Below are 17,426 nucleotides of genomic sequence, written 5' to 3'. Positions count from 1 at the left end.
CTGGCCCTTCAGGTGTCAGAACTGCTGGGCTATTTAAGGTGGAACAGGAAAGTTAGCCTGGTAGCTATCGAGACATTAGCGATTTCTCATCATCGTTACGAAGAAAACGACCATGACACACAAACGACATTAAAAAATGACGATGGTCACCGTTTAATCAGAGAAAATTCTCACATTTGTGGGTTCCTTTGGTTGCTCAAACACTTCACCCCATCCCTGTATCTCAACAAGATTCGGGACACCCACCCCTAGACATGAGCGTGCAAAACAGAGGGCTGAGGGCTCGGTGTTAGGAGTCTGAGCAGGTCGGCTCTAGTCTGCAGATGTTTGGCTCAGGCCTCGTTGCTCAGATCCGATCTCTCTGATTCGATGGTTCACACTGGTTTAGGTCAGTGACTCAAATCGGTCATTAATGTGTTGAACCAGCCTGAAATGACCCTCATGAGCTCCTCCTACTCAGTGACATCACGTGACTGAATCACTGCATCATCAGCACAAACTAACGAGCAGAACGAGCTTCGTTGAGAAGATCATTAACTCCGATCAGCTCTCAGCTTCATTATTAGAGCCAGACGGAGGAGAAGAAGGTGAGATGAGCTGCTTTTCCACCGTTTACAGGATTTTAACGTCTGTTCGGCGCTGTTGCCATGGTAACGCTGAATGATCAAAAAGCACATGAATTCCGATCTGAGCGTCACATTATGGTCTCACGACCACAAATCGGACACGAATCCGATCTAGGACCACATATGAAAGTGGCTCAGGTCGGATTTAGGTCGGATCAAGTTTACGCACATATAAAACTAAAGAAACACAAACTGACCACGTTTTTAAACCTGACCCTCGTTTAAACAGGTTTGCCTGCTGTAAGCTTCCCAAACGGCAGCAGCAGCTCCAGGTTTGTTTATCTGCGCCTCCTAGTTCACACAAGTTTGCGGGAGGTTCTTCGGCGAGGCCCGTTTGGCTCAGCAGCAGCTGAAATGCGGAGTAGATATTGATCCATAATCGTTTAGTGTGGATCCCCAATATTTCAGACAGCCATAACAACCCGCAGACGCAGGCCGGATCAGCGCGCCAGTCTAATGATCCGTCAGGGCTCTGAAGTCGTGCAGTGGATCCAGGACTTTGGTAAGGTGCCGGAGTGAGAGGAGCTGTGGCCATGACTCAGTTAGGCGTGAGAAGAAGATAACCGAGTTCTGGCCTCGACTTAATGAGGCCCAGGAATGAGATAAGTTGTGGCCATAACTTAGTAAGGTGCAGAAACTAGATTATGTGTGGCCATGACTTACTAAGGGATAGGGCCGAGATAAATAAGTTGCGGCCACAACTTAGTAATGCGCAGGAACCAGATAATTAAGCTGTGGCCACGACTTGGTAAGGCGCAGGACTGAGATAATTAACTTGTGGCCATGGCTTGGTGAGCCACTGGAACCAGATAATTAACTTGTGGCCATGACTTGGTGAGCCACAGGAACCAGATAATTAATTTGTGGCCATGACTTGGTGAGCCACAGGAACCAGATAATTAACTTGTGGCCATGACTTGGTGAGCCACAGGAACCAGATAATTAACTCGTGGCCTTGACTTGAGTAAGGCGCAGGACTGAGACAATTACGTTTTGGCCTTAAGGCATGGAAACAAGATAATTTATGGCCATGATTTACTAAGGCACAGGAATCAGAATCAAGTTGTGGCCACAATTTAGTAAGGTATGGGAGCGAAAGAGTCGTGATTAATTGGCCTTAATTCTCTCTTAGTTATCTTGTTCCCATGCCTTAGTAAGCTGTGTGCTTCATAATAAACAGAGTGGAGTCCTCTGAACAGTCCCACGCGAGGCTTAATCCGCGTTTACCGTCCAAAATCATTCCCAGTTTCCGAAGATTACCACACAAGCGCACATTCCCTACTCATGACCTGCGCCAAGGCCTGCGGGTTTCTGACACCACCAGTCCAGACGGCGCTCGGTCACTGTGGTTCTGTGTTAGTGTTAACACAGGCTCACTGTGCCACATCTGTTCCTGCACATAAGCAGGCATTACGGCAGTAAACCGCAGTTTTCCCAACCGGCACTGACGCATCACTGAGAATACTAAATACTGAAGTGAGTGAAGTGACCACAGCTACTGCAGACCAGGTGGACAGCGCCGAGAAACGGACCCGTCCAAGGCAAAGCAGAGCCCAGAGAACTTTGTCTCTGCATGAAAAATAACCATGAATTGCTATACAGAACTAGGGGTGGGAGTCACAGGGGCGGGAGTCACAGGGGCGGGAGTCACACGATACTTTGCCCACGATAATATTGCGATACTCAATATATTGCAAGACAATACTGTACATCACAACATCTGCTTAACTGAAGAAGATAAGATCCTCCAAAATAGGTCAGAGGGCAGTGCCTGTCCGACTTGTTTCTCCCCTGCGAGTTTCTTTATCTTCACACAGGCTTACCGTATTCATTTGATTAGCGCCACCATGTGGAGCCACCAGCAGCCACCCAGCACACGGCCTGTTCACCATCCGGCCATCAGCAGGAGATTCCGCAGCATCCAGGCTGGAACAACCCGGTTAATGAACACGTTCTACCCACAGGCTGTCAGGCTTCTGAATAAGCTGTCGGTCCGTCCCCAGTTACCATTTCACTCAGTCACTCTGTCAGTATTATAATAATAATAATAATAGAATCTCTGATATGGACAATAATGCTTTTACACTAAGCCACTTTAAAGCACAATGACAGGGAGTCACTCAAGTCACTTTAAAATGTATATTTTGTCTATATTTTGTGTATATTTAAATATTATATATATATATATCCATTTTCTAAGCCGCTTCTCCGTCAGGGTCGCGGGGGGGGGTGCTGGAGCCTATCCCAGCAGTCATCGGGCGGAAGGCAGGATACACCCTGGTCAGGTCGCCAGTCCATCGCAGGGCAGACAGACAGACACAGACAGTCACTCACACCCAGGGGCAGTTTAGCATGTCCAATTAGCCTGATTGCATGTCTTTGGACTGTGGGAGGAAACCGGAGAACCCGGAGGAACCCCACGTAGACATGGGGAGAACATGCAAACTCCACACAGAGAGGACCCTGGTTGCCCGGCCGGGGAATCAAACCCAGGCCCACCTTGCTGGGAGGCGACAGCGCTACCCACCACGCCACCGTGCCGCCCTATAAAATATATATATATATATATTTTTTTTACTGATTTACTTTCTGTGGCGTGATTATCTGAGCCTCACCACAAGCATTTCAATGCATAGATTTCCTGACATGCAAATGACAAATAAACTTGAAACTCTGAGTCAGAGTATTTATACTGCGCTCAGACTCCGCCCCTCTTCCTATTCGGAGAGTCTCTCTCAGCATTTAAAAGCACAGAAGCCCACCGACTCACATCAGGGTGGGTAAAGGGTCCCATGGCGCTGCATAAAAAGGAGATAAACTCTGATCATAGGAGGGAAACGACATCGGCTCATTAACACAGATGTGATCAATGCTGGCTGAACTATAGCTGGTGTTAACAGCGGAGGGGTAAACAGAAAAAACGCAGGACTATCCCTTTAAGCTCACTATAAACACTAGCGCAAGCCTTTGAAGGTCTGAAAAAGAGCACATCTGGCAACGTGAGCCCAAATTCCTCCTCCCAAGCAACTATTTCCTCAATAAAGCGACCAAGCCCACTATGAAAACAGCCCTGCGCTGAAGCTCTCCGCTGACCCCTCGGCACAAAGCAGGAGGAAGATAGGATAACCGTCTTTGCTCGTCCGAGATTCGGAACGTCCTCACAGAGGAATGACGAAGGCTAAAGGATCCCGATCTCGGTGAAACGCGCTTCTGCAGCTCTTTCTGCAGTAAAAGTCCACGTTTCAAAACATACCGTTCACTTTCTAGTCCATACAGTCCATCAATAGAAACTGTGCTGCAAAAACAGCTTGCTTTGAACCGTTTTTGTGATGTCACAAAGCCCAGCGCAGTATGATATAGTTCATACAACAGTCGGTTCCGGCCACGCGAGCTGATTGGTTGAGAGGCGTTCTAACCGTGCCGTTATTTCACCATAACATCACGGCTTTTTTACAAACACTATCACTCCGCTGAGACGCCGTTGCTAAGCAACGACTCTGACAGCTGTAGGAGGCGCTCGAGCCATCTGAACATTTTATTTCTTACTTTGCCACAAACAGAAAACGGACACTGTTAAGGTCACATCTGACCGACAGCCGATTCGGTCCGACTCTGAAGACGAGACAACGCTAAATTCCCAAACTGCCGTCACCACTGAGCAGCTTTTCAGTCGGCAGCTGAGACAGAAGAACAGCTGAACAACCTGGAATCAGCCAGAAATGAACCCAACACCATTCGCCAAACTAAACGGGCTGTAAGAAGCTTCACAGACCGGCTGGAACAAAACAACATTAATACTGATCTGGACAAACTGACCAAACTGAGCTGAACCTGATATTGGCTCAGTTTTACGGCTCAGTCTGATTTGGTCCGACTCTGAAGATCAGACGACACGTCTGGCGAGTGGTGTTGGGTACTTGTATGTTGGTCCGTTTGAAAACGAAAAAGCAAAGTGGGAAATGAAAAGTAAATCTCCAGCAGGTGGCGCCGATGTTCGTTTGCATTTGCGTTTTCACTCTGATGCTTGTGATCGGCATCAACACAGTCACTTTGCTGTTTTACCGATTTTACTTTTTCTTTTTCATTTCGTCAGAAATGCAGCCTGTAGCTATGAAAAAGAAGAATGTAAACGTCACATTTTGATTTTAGTTTTGGGACAAATTCTGCATTTCACGTAGAAAAGCCAAAGCCAAAGCGAAGCTTGGATTTCCTTTTCTCCATCAGCTTTCCATTTTAGATACGGCCACGAACAACCAGAATAACGACTAAAATTAATATAAATATTGGTATTTCATTTTATTTCATTTTTCAATTTTGCCAGGAAATTTGCGCAGGTGTTTGGAAAAAGAAATGTCCAAAAAAAAAAAAAAAAAAAAAAAAAAAAAAAAGAGGTCTGCATTTACATTTTATCCCAGACTTTAAATATCATCACCGGATACAAATTCCCAACAAACAGGTCACCAAGCTGGAGATACGAGTGAAGCACAAGTGTCCCAAAGGGCAAAACCACGTCAAAGTGGTCAGAAGAGCAGACCTCACTTCAATAAGCAAGCACTTCCAACTCCCACAGGCTTCCAGCTTTACCTGCGATAGCGTTTTATCAAAAAGACCAGCAAAGCCCAACAAACCTCTTCCCATTAGAATTTAAAGGAATATTTTAGCGGATAAAACATCAAATAATTTTCCGTCTACCCCACAACTGGAGCGTCGAGCAGTGGCTACAAACACTAGACGCCAATAGTCACCCAAACAGCTCAAATCATTTCTGTAAAATAGCCTACATCCCCAAAACGTCTCTCAACCCGCCGAACCGCAGCCAGGTCTCGACTTAGGACGTCCCAACCTCAGGTTTAGAGCACGGTAGGCCTGACTTACTGAGTTCTAGTGTTTGTTAGCAATGTTGGCCTCGACGCTCCACTTCTAAACGGAAGTGCTACAGCTCCAACGCACTGGCCTTTCATAGAGTTATACAGACGTTCCTTAGTCCAGACTGATAGACGGTCAACATCTGACACGCTGCTCAATCAAGATGTACTTTTATAAAAGCGCACGGTATGTTTGTTTATCCTCGGCAGCATTCTGACTAAGGAAAAAGTTTCAAGCCTAGTGGACCAACCGGGAAATCTGTCCATAGTACGGAACGTAAAATCAGTGCCTGGTTTAGAGCACGGCGTGCCTCACTCGTTTGGGTGACTATTGAGTTCTAGTGTTTGTTAGGAAATGTTAGCCTCCACGCTCCACTTCTAAACTAAAGAAGCAAAATCTGGACTTCAAACGTTTCTCTGCCAATCAACATCATCCGAGGTAAGTGGGGAATTGTGCAACTGTGATTTTTTCGCTGAACCATTCCTTTAAGGCCTGACAGCCTTATTAGTAGTCAGTGACAACACTAGGAGAAAATCTCAGCGCACTATTTGATTTAAATCCGTTGGCGAGGAGCGAAAGCAACGGGAACAGAAACCGACAGAGAAACGGTTCTAAAATTCTCAGTTCCCCAAAAGTTCTCCAAGTTGTTACATCAGAGCGTCCGACAGGCTCATAGAAGAAAGTGGACCGTATCTGAATCGACTCCGGCAGAAACGCTGTGTAACGGACGTTATGAGTGGACACCGAGATTAGAGGAACATTAGTAGGTGGATAAGAATAACAACTTCCTATTTAGATTGGCTGGAGCAAATCCATAAACCCATTCCCGCCAATTAAAATAATAATAAAAGGCACCTTTTCCCCCCATTAACTCAATGGCAAAGCCATTATATTACAATACCACCTCACTACTTTGAGGTGGTCCCTCATCATTTTAAAACACTTTGTGTTTTTGAGATGAAAATTTAAATAAAGACGTGTTTTAACAAACAATGAGATAATGACTTAGTATCTCACCATGACTTACGAAGTCATAATAACAAGACAGCGTTTCAAAATAATGACTCGGCATCTCAAAGTGCCTCAAATAATGAAGACCTGGAACCTAAAAATAGTGACATAGCATCTTAATTAGATAGTATCTCAAAGTAGTTATGTGGCATCTCAAATTAATGATCGTATTTAAATATAACAACTTGGCTATCAATAATATTGAGACAGTATCTCAAAATAACTAGAGCACTTCTAAATGTCTTGGCATCTCAAAATACTGATACGGTATTTCAAAATAATGAGTCATGATTCCAAAATAATTACTAAGTATTGCAAAGTAATGAGATAGTATCTAAAGTTAAATGAGAGATTAAAAATAATGACTTGGATTGGCAAAATAATGAGATATTGCAGAATAATGATATGGAATTTCAAAAATAATCTGATTGTTTTTAAATTATTATTTAGTATTGCATAACAATGAGATAGTATCTCTAATAAAATGAGATGAGAGTATCTAAAAATAATGACTTGGCATCTAAAAATGACTTAATTTCTTAATCAAACAGCACCTCAAAACTATTATGTGGCATCTCAAATTAATGACAGTATTTCAAAATAAGTTATTTCTAAATAATTATTTAATGCTGCAAAATAATGAGATAGTGTATCTAATAAAATGAGGGTAACTAAAAACAATGATTTAGCATCTAAAAATGGCAACTTTTTAAATCAGACAGTACCTCGAAATTATTATGTGGCATCTCAAATTAATGACAGTATTTCCAAATAATGACTTAGCATCGCAAAATAATGAGACAGTATCTCAAAAATATTACTCAGCCTCTCAAATTAATCAAAGTATCTCAAAACAATGAGACTGTATCTCAAATAAATCTCAAAATACTTAGTACCTCAACAATCAGAGCGCATTTCATTTCAAATGAATAGTATGACAAAATAAACACAGTATCTGAAATTAATGACACAGTATCTCATATTAATCATAGTATCTCAAAATAATGAATTAGTCTCTTAAAACAATGATACTTTATCTCAAAATAATCTCAAAACAATGAGGCCGTATCTCAAATAAATCCCAAAATAAAGACTAAGTACCTCAAAATAAACAATTAGACTGCATCTCAAATTAATCATATTATCTAAAAAACCAATGAGACAGTATCTCAAACTAATAATAGTATCTAAAAAAAAATTTATTACTATCTTAAAACAATGATACTGTATCTCAAAATAATCTCAAAATAAAGACTTGGTATCTCAAAACAAAGAAACTCAAACTAATAATAGTATCTCAAACTAATGACTTAGTATCTCAGTATTAACAAATTAATAATAGTATCTCAAAACAATGAAACTAATAATCTCAAATTAATCATGGTATCTGAAAACAACGAGACAGTATCTCAAACTAATGACTCAGCATCTCAAAACAACGAGACAGTATCTCAAACTAATAATTCAGCATCTCAAAACAATGAGACTGTATCTCAAATTAATGACTCAGTATCTCAAAACAACAAGACAGTACCTCAAACTAATGACTCAGCATCTCAAAACAATGAGACTGTATCTCAAATTAATAACAGTATCTCAAAACAACGAGACAGTGTCTCAAACTAATAATTCAGCATCTCAAAACAATGAGACTGTATCTCAAACTAATGACTCAGTATCTCAAAACAACAAGACAGTACCTCAAACTAATGACTCAGCATCTCAAAACAATGAGACTGTATCTCAAATTAATAACAGTATCTCAAAACAACGAGACAGTGTCTCAAACTAATAATAGTATCTCAAAACAACGAGACAGTATCTCAAACTAATAACTCAGCAGTCTCTCAAAATAAAGGCAAAGCAATTCACTTAAGAATGAAAATAATAATTAGGTGCTGCACTACTTAATAATAATCATTATTATTATTATTATTATTAGTGGCGGGGATGGGCTTCCTCAGACTCCAGACAAATGGCTGTGCAGTAAAGCGGAGTGAAGGGAACTATTTAAGCGGGAAAACGGGCGGCCACTAGTCAAGCTCACCGCTGAAGTCTGCCCGCCGGTCCGTCACCGTTTCAAAGCTCTCAGCCTCACAGAAGCCCCGCGGTTCAGGGCAGACATCGCCGCGGCGACGCGGATCGGCCGCGGGGCTCCGAACTTCGCGCGTGAGCTCTGAAGGACCCGGACTCGCCGCGGCTGCTGAAGTTGTGGCGAATTTAAACGAGCGCCGACCGTTAACCTACACATCCACTACGGCGGCACTTCCACTTTCTGAACTTAATGTACCCGATTTTAGCTTTTTTCAGCTTAAATAACAGCCCGCGGACACCGGCAGAGTGTCAGATAAGCCCGCCAAGCTAGTTAAAAATATATTTATATACCATTTTTCTTCGTGTTGGAATTTCCCCGTTCCACCTTAAAACGATTAACAGACTCACAGGCAGTCCCCAGGCGCCGTAATGCAACTGCTGCGCCATTTAAGGTGGAACGGGAGAATTCCAACAACAACCTGTCGAAATAGGAAGCCGACTTCAGCCTCGTTAAAATCACCCACCCTGCCGGAGCGACTCTTGTTGGAGACCACCGGGGCCGGCAGCTCTTCGTCGCTGGAGAAGGAGAAGGCGTCCGGAGCCGGAGTCGGAGTCGGAGCCGGAGCCGCGCTGCTCTTCTTGTTTTGAGAGGTCAGATTTTTCAAGTACAGCTCCACATACACGCCCTTCCTCTGCTCGCCGTTCGGGAGGGCCACGTTATTGGCCACCAGGGCGCTTTTCAGCTTGTCTTTGGTCAGGACGGACGGGTCAGCCAGAAACTCCGACATGTCTGCGTCTCTTCGGTCCGAGAAACGGGGGCGTTCGCTGCCAGCAGGCTAACAGTCATTAGCCGAGCATCAGCTCTTCGGCTGGAGCGGCCGCGAGAAGAGCGCCAACGCTATTGGCTCGGGGTGGAAGAACGGGCGCTCTGATTGGCTGAAAAGTATACAAATCTTGAAGGGGAACTCCGCCGAATTTTAAAAGACGTCTACGTGCTGAAATGTTCGCGATGTAAACAGAGGTCGTTCTGAGGGGTCTGGTGTGAAATGGTTCTCCTGTCTTTACAGCGGTGGTGATAGGAACCAGGCGTCACCTGCACATTTTATTTACCATCTAGAACCACCAGAGAACCTACACGAGCCTTTTGAGTTTTATATGGAGCGTTGTTGATGATAAAATAGTTGAAAACCTAAAAAAAAATAAAGTTTTATTGTATTCCTTTACGATAAATGGATTAAAATACATTTTAAACACAACTTTATCACAAAACTGTTATAAGCATTTCATATAGGAACTTTCTGTGAGGAGCTTTTAGAGGGAGACGTCTGGTTCCTATCACCACCACTGTGAACAGCTCTGACTCAGTAAGTTTATCTAGAACGGAGCGTTCTACACCGAACCGCTCTGATTGGCTCTGATTACATCTCAGCCATTTAATTTTGTAGAATATGTTCCCCTTTACAGTGCAAATGCTTTTAATAATTGGGGCAGTCGTGGGCTGGAGGTTGGGGGTCTGGCCCTGTAACCGGAGGGTCACCGGTTCGATCCCCAGTGCCGACAGCACATGACTGAGGTGTCCTTGAGCAAGACACCTAACCCCCAACTGCTCCCCGGGCGCCGTGGATAGGGCTGCCCACCGCTCCGGGGCAAGTGTGCTCACTGCCCCCTAGTGTGTGTGTGTTCACTAGTCTGTATGTGGCGTTTCACGTAACGGATGGGTTAAATGCGGAGGTGGAATTTCCCCGTTTGTGGGATTAAAAAGGTATCACTTACCTTATAAAGGATTATCGCAATATTATGTGTGAAGTAGACATATGGTTAACTACACTGTGTGTGGTAACCTTCGACATCATGGACAAAAGTAAAAGGACACAGCTACACTCTGCACTGACTTGAAAATCCTTACTGTAGCAGGACGGCAATTACAGCTTACATTATCAGTAATGCTGTGCTTACACATTTTAAAGAGCTCATATCCTACAGTTCTTTGCATTACGGAACGGTTCTTCAGACCTCTTTTCTATATAGGTCCTCTAATTCAACCCAGAAGGGCTCTACTACTGTCACAAGCTTGACATCGTAACAACGGACGGACGGTTTTGAGTGCTATATAGAACCATCATCATCCTGACCAGCTCCTCGTTTCTACATTCACTGTCCACTTTACCAGCTCCACTTACTGTATAGCTGCAATCTGTAGTTCTACAGTTACAGACTGTAGTCCATCTGTTTCTCTGATACTCTGTTACCCTGTTCTTCAGTGGTCAGGACCCCCATGGACCCTCACAGAGCAGGTATTTGGGTGGTGGGTCATTCTCAGCACTGCAGTAACACTGACGTGGTGGTGGTGTGTTAGTGTGTGTTGTGCTGGTCTGAGTGGATCAGACACAGCAGTGCTGCTGGAGTTTTTAAACTCTATGTCCACTCACTGTCCACTCTATTAGACACTCCTACCTTGTCGGTCCACCTTGTAGGTGTAAAGTCAGAGACGACAGCTCATCTGCTGCTGCACAGTTTGTGTTGGTCATCCTCTAGTCCTTCATCAGTGGGCACAGGACGCTGCTGGCTGGACATTTTTGGTTGCTGGACTATTCTCAGTCCATCAGCGACAACGAGGTGTTTAAAAACTCCAGCAGCACTGCTGTGTCTGATCCACTCAGACCAGCACAACACACACTAACACACCACCACCACATCAGTGTTACTGCAGTGCTGAGAATGACCCACCACCCAAACAGTACCTGCTCTGTGAGGGTCCATGGGGGTCCTGACCACTGATGAACAGGGTAACAGAGTATCAGAGAAACAGATGGACTACAGTCTGTAACTGTAGATCTACAGAGTGCAGCTATACAGTAAGTGGAGCTGATAAAGTGGACAAGGAGGTGGTCAGAATGATAGGACAGTAAATAAAAGGTCTATATTTGTGTTGTAGTCATGGCGACCCCTGGTTCCCATCACCACCACTGTAAAGAAATCTGAACCATTTCACACTTGAATGTTTCTGAATGACAGAAATTTGGAAAAATCAGTGGAATTCCCCTTTAAGCCTTTAAGCCTTTGGCCTTCACTCTGCCTCCACTGCGTTTTGGTTCTTCTGGTCAATTGATCACAGTGAAAATAAAACATTTTGACATTAGTTCAGTTATGACTCTTATCTGCTATGTAGTCAAAAAACACAATGTTTGGTTCTGTGTTAACATTCACACTGAAATACAGCCGTCAATTATGTCAATTAATGCAAAGAAAGTGCGTCCGCTTTTTCCTTTAATCGAGATTGCTGTGGAAATGGAGCAAAGTTGAAATCGGGAATAGTTCTGGAGTGGCTTTAAACACGGCTTAGAATGGGCTTAATGAGCACAGCAGTGATTAAAGGGGGATACATATTTTGAGAGGAAAGGAATAGTGTTTATTGTCAAACTTATATGCATAGTTTAAAAGAATCTCTTAATTCTGCAACATAAAAAGTTGGGACGCTGTGAAGAATGTAAATAAAAACAAGATGTGATGAAATGCAAATCAAATAAACCACATTTTTAAAGGAAAATCCCACAAATACAACAAATCAAATTTTGAAACTGAGAAATATTTTTATTTTGTAAAAATTTGCCCATTATTATGCCCATTTTTGAATTTGATGCCAAAAACATGTTCCAGTAAAGTTGGGACGGGGGCGTGTTCACCGCTGTGTTTCATCACCTCTTCTTTATCAGCACTCTGTAAGTGTTTGGGAACTGAGGAGACGCTGCTGTAGCTCTGACAATGAAATGTTTTCTGTTCTTGTTTGATTCAGTTCAGGGGCTCATTTGTCATATTTTTCATTTCATAATGCGTCAAATGTTCTCAGTGGTGACCGGTCTGGACTGCAGGCAGGTCAGTTTAGCACCCGGACTCTTTTAATACGGAGCAGTGCTGCTGTAATACAGTCAGAATGTGGTTTGACATCGTCCGGCTGAAATAATCAAGGCCTTCCCTGAAAAAGACGTCGTCTGGACGGCAGCAGATGTTGATAAAACATGTTTATATCATTCAGCTTTAATGGCGCCTTCACAGATGAGCACGTCACCCATGCCATGTGCACTAATGCCCCCTAAACCATCATGAATACTGGCTTTAGAACTGAGCACTGATAACAAGCTGAGTGGTCTTCAGCCCGGAGGACACAGTGTCCATGATTTCCTAAAAGAATTTCAGATGTTGATCCGTCGGACCGCCGGACACTTTTCCACTTCCCCTCAGTCCATTTTAAATGAGCTCAGGCCCAGAGAAGGTGGCAGCGTTTCTGGATCCTGTTTATATTTGGGTTCTTCTTTGTGTTTTAGAGTTTAACAGCGTTTGTGGATGCAGTGATGAACTGTGTTCACAGTCAGTGGTTTTCAGAAGTGTTTCTGAGCCCATGCAGTGATTTCCACTACAGAACCATGTCTGTTTTTAATGCAGTGCTGCCTGAGGGCCCAAAGATCACGGCCAGCAGATACTGGTGTTCAGCCTCGTCCCTCACAGACAGAGATTTCTCCAGATTCTCTGAGTCTTTAATGATATTCTGCACCGTAGACGATGAAAAGCAGAAGCTCTTTGCTGTTTTATGTTGAGATCGTTCTTCTTGATCTGTTGCTCTATTTGATGGTCCAGTCTTTCACAGAGTGGTGACCCCTCCACCTCTTCACTTCTGAAAGACTCCGCCTCTCTGAGACGCTCTTTATACCCAATCATGTTACTGATCTGCTGTCAATCAACCACCAGGTGTTTTTTTTTTTTTTTTTTTTTTAGCATTACTCAACTTTTCCAGCCTTTTGTTGGCCCGTCCCAACTTTTTTGGAACATGTTGTTGGCATCAAATTAAAAATGGGTGATTATTTTTCAAAAAACAATAAAATTTCTCAGTTTCCACAGTTGATATGTTGTCTTTGTATTATTTTCAATAGAAATATAGGCTTTAAATGATTTGCAAGTCATTGCATTTTGGTTTTATTTACATTTTGCACAGCGTCCCAACTTTTTTGGAAATGTGGTTGCACTTTCTAAGAGGCCAACAGGACTGAGTGCACACTGGCAGCGCTCAAACATCACTGGCATTTCTACTTTGCTCTTACTATCAAAAAACAAGACAATGAAGTTACAAACAGCTGGATTGGCTCGAAATAATGAACACAACATATTTACCTTAAACTGGCACTAGACAGTGTGCACCTGCACACATGACCGCATATTAGTTTATGCAATTCACTGAAATCTGATCAGAAATTTTGTTTGCAAACAACTTTATTTTGCTTTTATCATGATTATGTTGCTTTGTTGAAATGAGATCACCTTAAAGGGCAATTACACTTTTTTTTTAAATGTCTGCATCATTAAATTGTTGGTGTCATCAGAGATTCAGAGGGTTTGGTTTAAACTGGTTCAGACGTCTTTACAGTGGTGGTGATGGGAACCAGATGTCGCCATGACTACAACACAGATATAGACACTTTATTTACCATCCAGAACCACCAGAGAACCTACACGAGTCTTCTGAGCTTATATGGAATGTTGATGATGGAAAACAGTGGAAAATCTGGAATATTAAGTTTTCTTTGGGGACTATTTTGCCGCACAGCGCCCTGCATGTCTCCCTCCACCATGAATGGAGTTGAAGTTCTCTAAACTCTCATAAAACAGCGTCTCAGTCATCAGGCAGTGAATTCAGAACCAGTTCATGTAGGAACTTTCTGTAGGAGCTTTTAGAGGGACGTCTGGTTCCCATCACCACCACTGTGAACGACTCTGACTCGGTGAGTTTATCTAGAACAGAGCGTTTCACACCAAACCGCTCTGAGTTATGCAGACTTTTAATTCCCTATCAATCAATTGCAGACTGGCAATGTCGCCTTTGCTGAAAGAAAGTCTGTTAAATCAGAAATGAGCTTGTTTGCATTACTTGAAAAACAGTATGTATGAATGTAAAGTGAACAGAGCTGAACTGTAACTCGATCAGTTTGGGCTGATGCTGCCACCTGCTGGTAAATTCTGGAAGTAGAGTTGCAGCTTTGAACAAAGCGTATGGGATTTGGTTATGTGCCATGAAAATAAACTGGGGGGGGTGTGTGTGTATTTTTATATATATATATATATATATATATATATATACATATATATATATATACATACATATATATATATATATATATATATACATATATATACACATATATATACACATATATATACATATATACACATATATACACATATATACATACATATATACATATATACATATACACATACATATATATATACATATACACACATATATACATATATATACATATATATATATACATATACATATATACATATATATATATACATATACATATATACACATATATATACATATATATATATACACATATATATACATATATATATACACATATATATACATATATATATACACATACATATATACACATACATATATACACATACATATATATACATACATATACAGTGGGTTGCAAAAGTATTCAGCCCCCTTGAACTTTTCAACCTTTTGCCACATTTCAGGCTTCAAACATAAAGATATGAAATTGTAATTTTTTGTGAAGAATCAACAACAAGTGGGACACAATTGTGAAGTGGGACGAAATTTATTGGATATTTTAAACTTTTTTTAGAAATAAAAAACTGAAAAGTGGGGCGTGCAATATTATTCAGCCCCCTTACTTTCAGTGCAGCAAACTCACTCCAGAAGTTCAGTGAGGATCTCTGAATGATCCAATGTTGACCTAAATGACTGATGATGATAAATAGAATCCACCTGTGTGTAATCAAGTCTCCGTATAAATGCACCTGCTCTGTGATAGTCTCAGAGTTCTGTTTAAAGCGCAGAGAGCATCATGAAGACCAAGGAACACACCAGGCAGGTCCGAGATACTGTTGTGGAGAGGTTTAAAGCCGGATTTGGATAGAAAAAGATTTCCCAAGCTTTAAACATCTCAAGGAGCACTGTGCAAGCGATCATATTGAAATGGAAGGAGCATCAGACCACTGCAAATCTACCAAGACCCGGCCGTCCCTCTAAACTTTCAGCTCAAACAAGGAGAAGACTGATCATAGATGCAGCCAAGAGGCCCATGATCACTCTGGATGAACTGCAGAGATCTACAGCTGAGGTGGGAGACTTTGTCCATAGGACAACGATCAGTGGTACACTGCACAAATCTGGGCTTTATGGAAGAGTGGCAAGAAAAAGCCATTTCTCAAAGATATCCATAAAAAGTCTCATTTAATGTTTGCCACAAGCCACCTGGGAGACACACCAAACATGTGGAAGAAGGTGCTCTGGTCAGATGAAACCAAAATCGAACTTATGTTTGGCGTAAAAGCAATACAGCTCATCACCCTGAACACACCATCCCCACTGTCAAACATGGTGGTGGCAGCATCATGGTTTGGGCCTGCTTTTCTTCAGCAGGGACAGGGAAGATGGTTAATATTGATGGGAAGATGGATGGAGCCAAATACAGGACCATTCTGGAAGAAAACCTGTTGGAGTCTGCAAAAGACCTGAGACTGGGACGGAGATTTATCTTCCAACAAGACAATGATCCAAAACATAAAGCAACATCTACAATGGAATGGTTCACAAATAAACGTATCCAGGTGTTAGAACGGCCAAGTCAAAGTCCAGACCTGAATCCAATCGAGAATCTGTGGAAAGAGCTGAAAACTGCTGTTCACAAACGCTCTCCATCCAACTTCACTGAGCTCGAGCTGTTTTGCAAGGAAGAATGGGCAAAAATTTCAGTCTCTCGATGTGCAAGACTGACAGAGACGTACCCCAAGCCACTTGCAGCTGTAATCACAGCAAAAGGTGGCGCTACAAAGTATTAAAGCAAGGGGGCTGAATAATATTGCACGCCCCACTTTTCAGTTTTTTATTTCTAAAAAAAGTTTAAAATATCCAACAAATTTCGTTCCACTTCACGATTGTGTCCCACTTGTTGTTGACTCTTCACAAAAAATGTCAATTTCATATCTTTATGTTTGAAGCCTGAAATGTGGCAAAAGGTTGAAAAGTTCAAGGGGGCTGAATACTTTTGCAACCCACTGTATATACATACATATATATACATACATATATATACATACATACACACACACACACACACACATATACATATATAAACACACACAGCACCAAAAAGGGGTTTCAGAGTTTTTATACAGAACCATGAACATTCTCTTTACTAAAGAACCCTTGAAGAACCCTTTTAAGGGTGAAGGTTGATGTAAAAGAACACTCCTTGGTGCTATACAGAACCCTTTTCACAAAAAGTTCTAGATAGGACCATCTGCAGCACATTCTCCATCAGTCTGACCAGCACTTTCAGGATGCAATCGTGCAATGGGTTCTTGTGTGTCCATGGTCCATGATGCTGCCACCTGCTGGTTAACTGTGGAAATGGTTATAGCTTTAAACAAACCGTACGGGATGTGGGACTAAAATAAACAGGGTTCTACACAGCACCACAAAGAGTTCCTCTACTGTTACGATGTCAAGCTTGTTACAATAGAAGAACCCTTTTTGGTGCTATATAGAACCATCTACAGCACATTCTGAAGACCCGTCATGATGCAAAGAACCCTTTAAAATCAACGGCATCTTTGAGTGTTCATGGTTCTTTACAGAACTACTCTCTTTACTAAAGAACCCTTGAAGAACCTTTTTTCTTTTTTTTTTAAAGAGTGAAGCGTAACATCATTTTTGGTGCTATATAGAACCCTTTTTAAATAATATTCTATACAGAAACATCTACAGCACATTCTACACCAATCTGCTGAGCACTTCCATCATGCAATGGGTTCTTGTGTGTTGGTTCTATACAGCAGGGTTTCTCATCC

At 42.1% G+C, this 17,426-nt stretch overlaps 1 protein-coding gene across 3 annotated transcripts in view; it reads right to left on the bottom strand.

The window, feature by feature from the left end:
• The window catches only part of tmpoa (thymopoietin a), a 36,413-nt gene extending 26,994 nt beyond the window's left edge, over positions 1–9,419 (bottom strand). For 2 of the 3 annotated variants that reach the window (XM_017715396.2, XM_017715397.2), the window contains exon 1: positions 9,062–9,419. In XM_017715396.2, coding sequence (XP_017570885.1) covers positions 9,062–9,325 — 264 coding nt within the window. In that variant the 5' untranslated portion in view covers positions 9,326–9,419. The remainder of the gene's footprint in view (positions 1–9,061) is intronic. The other variant, XM_017715398.2, reaches the window with a different exon arrangement.
• Between the last annotated feature and the right edge of the window lie 8,007 nt (positions 9,420–17,426).

The sequence above is a fragment of the Pygocentrus nattereri genome, chromosome 1, assembly GCF_015220715.1.
Source record: "Pygocentrus nattereri isolate fPygNat1 chromosome 1, fPygNat1.pri, whole genome shotgun sequence".
Lineage (NCBI taxonomy): Eukaryota > Metazoa > Chordata > Actinopteri > Characiformes > Serrasalmidae > Pygocentrus > Pygocentrus nattereri.
Note: the sequence above shows the minus strand (reverse complement) of the source record. Positions and strands in the feature narration are given on the sequence as shown.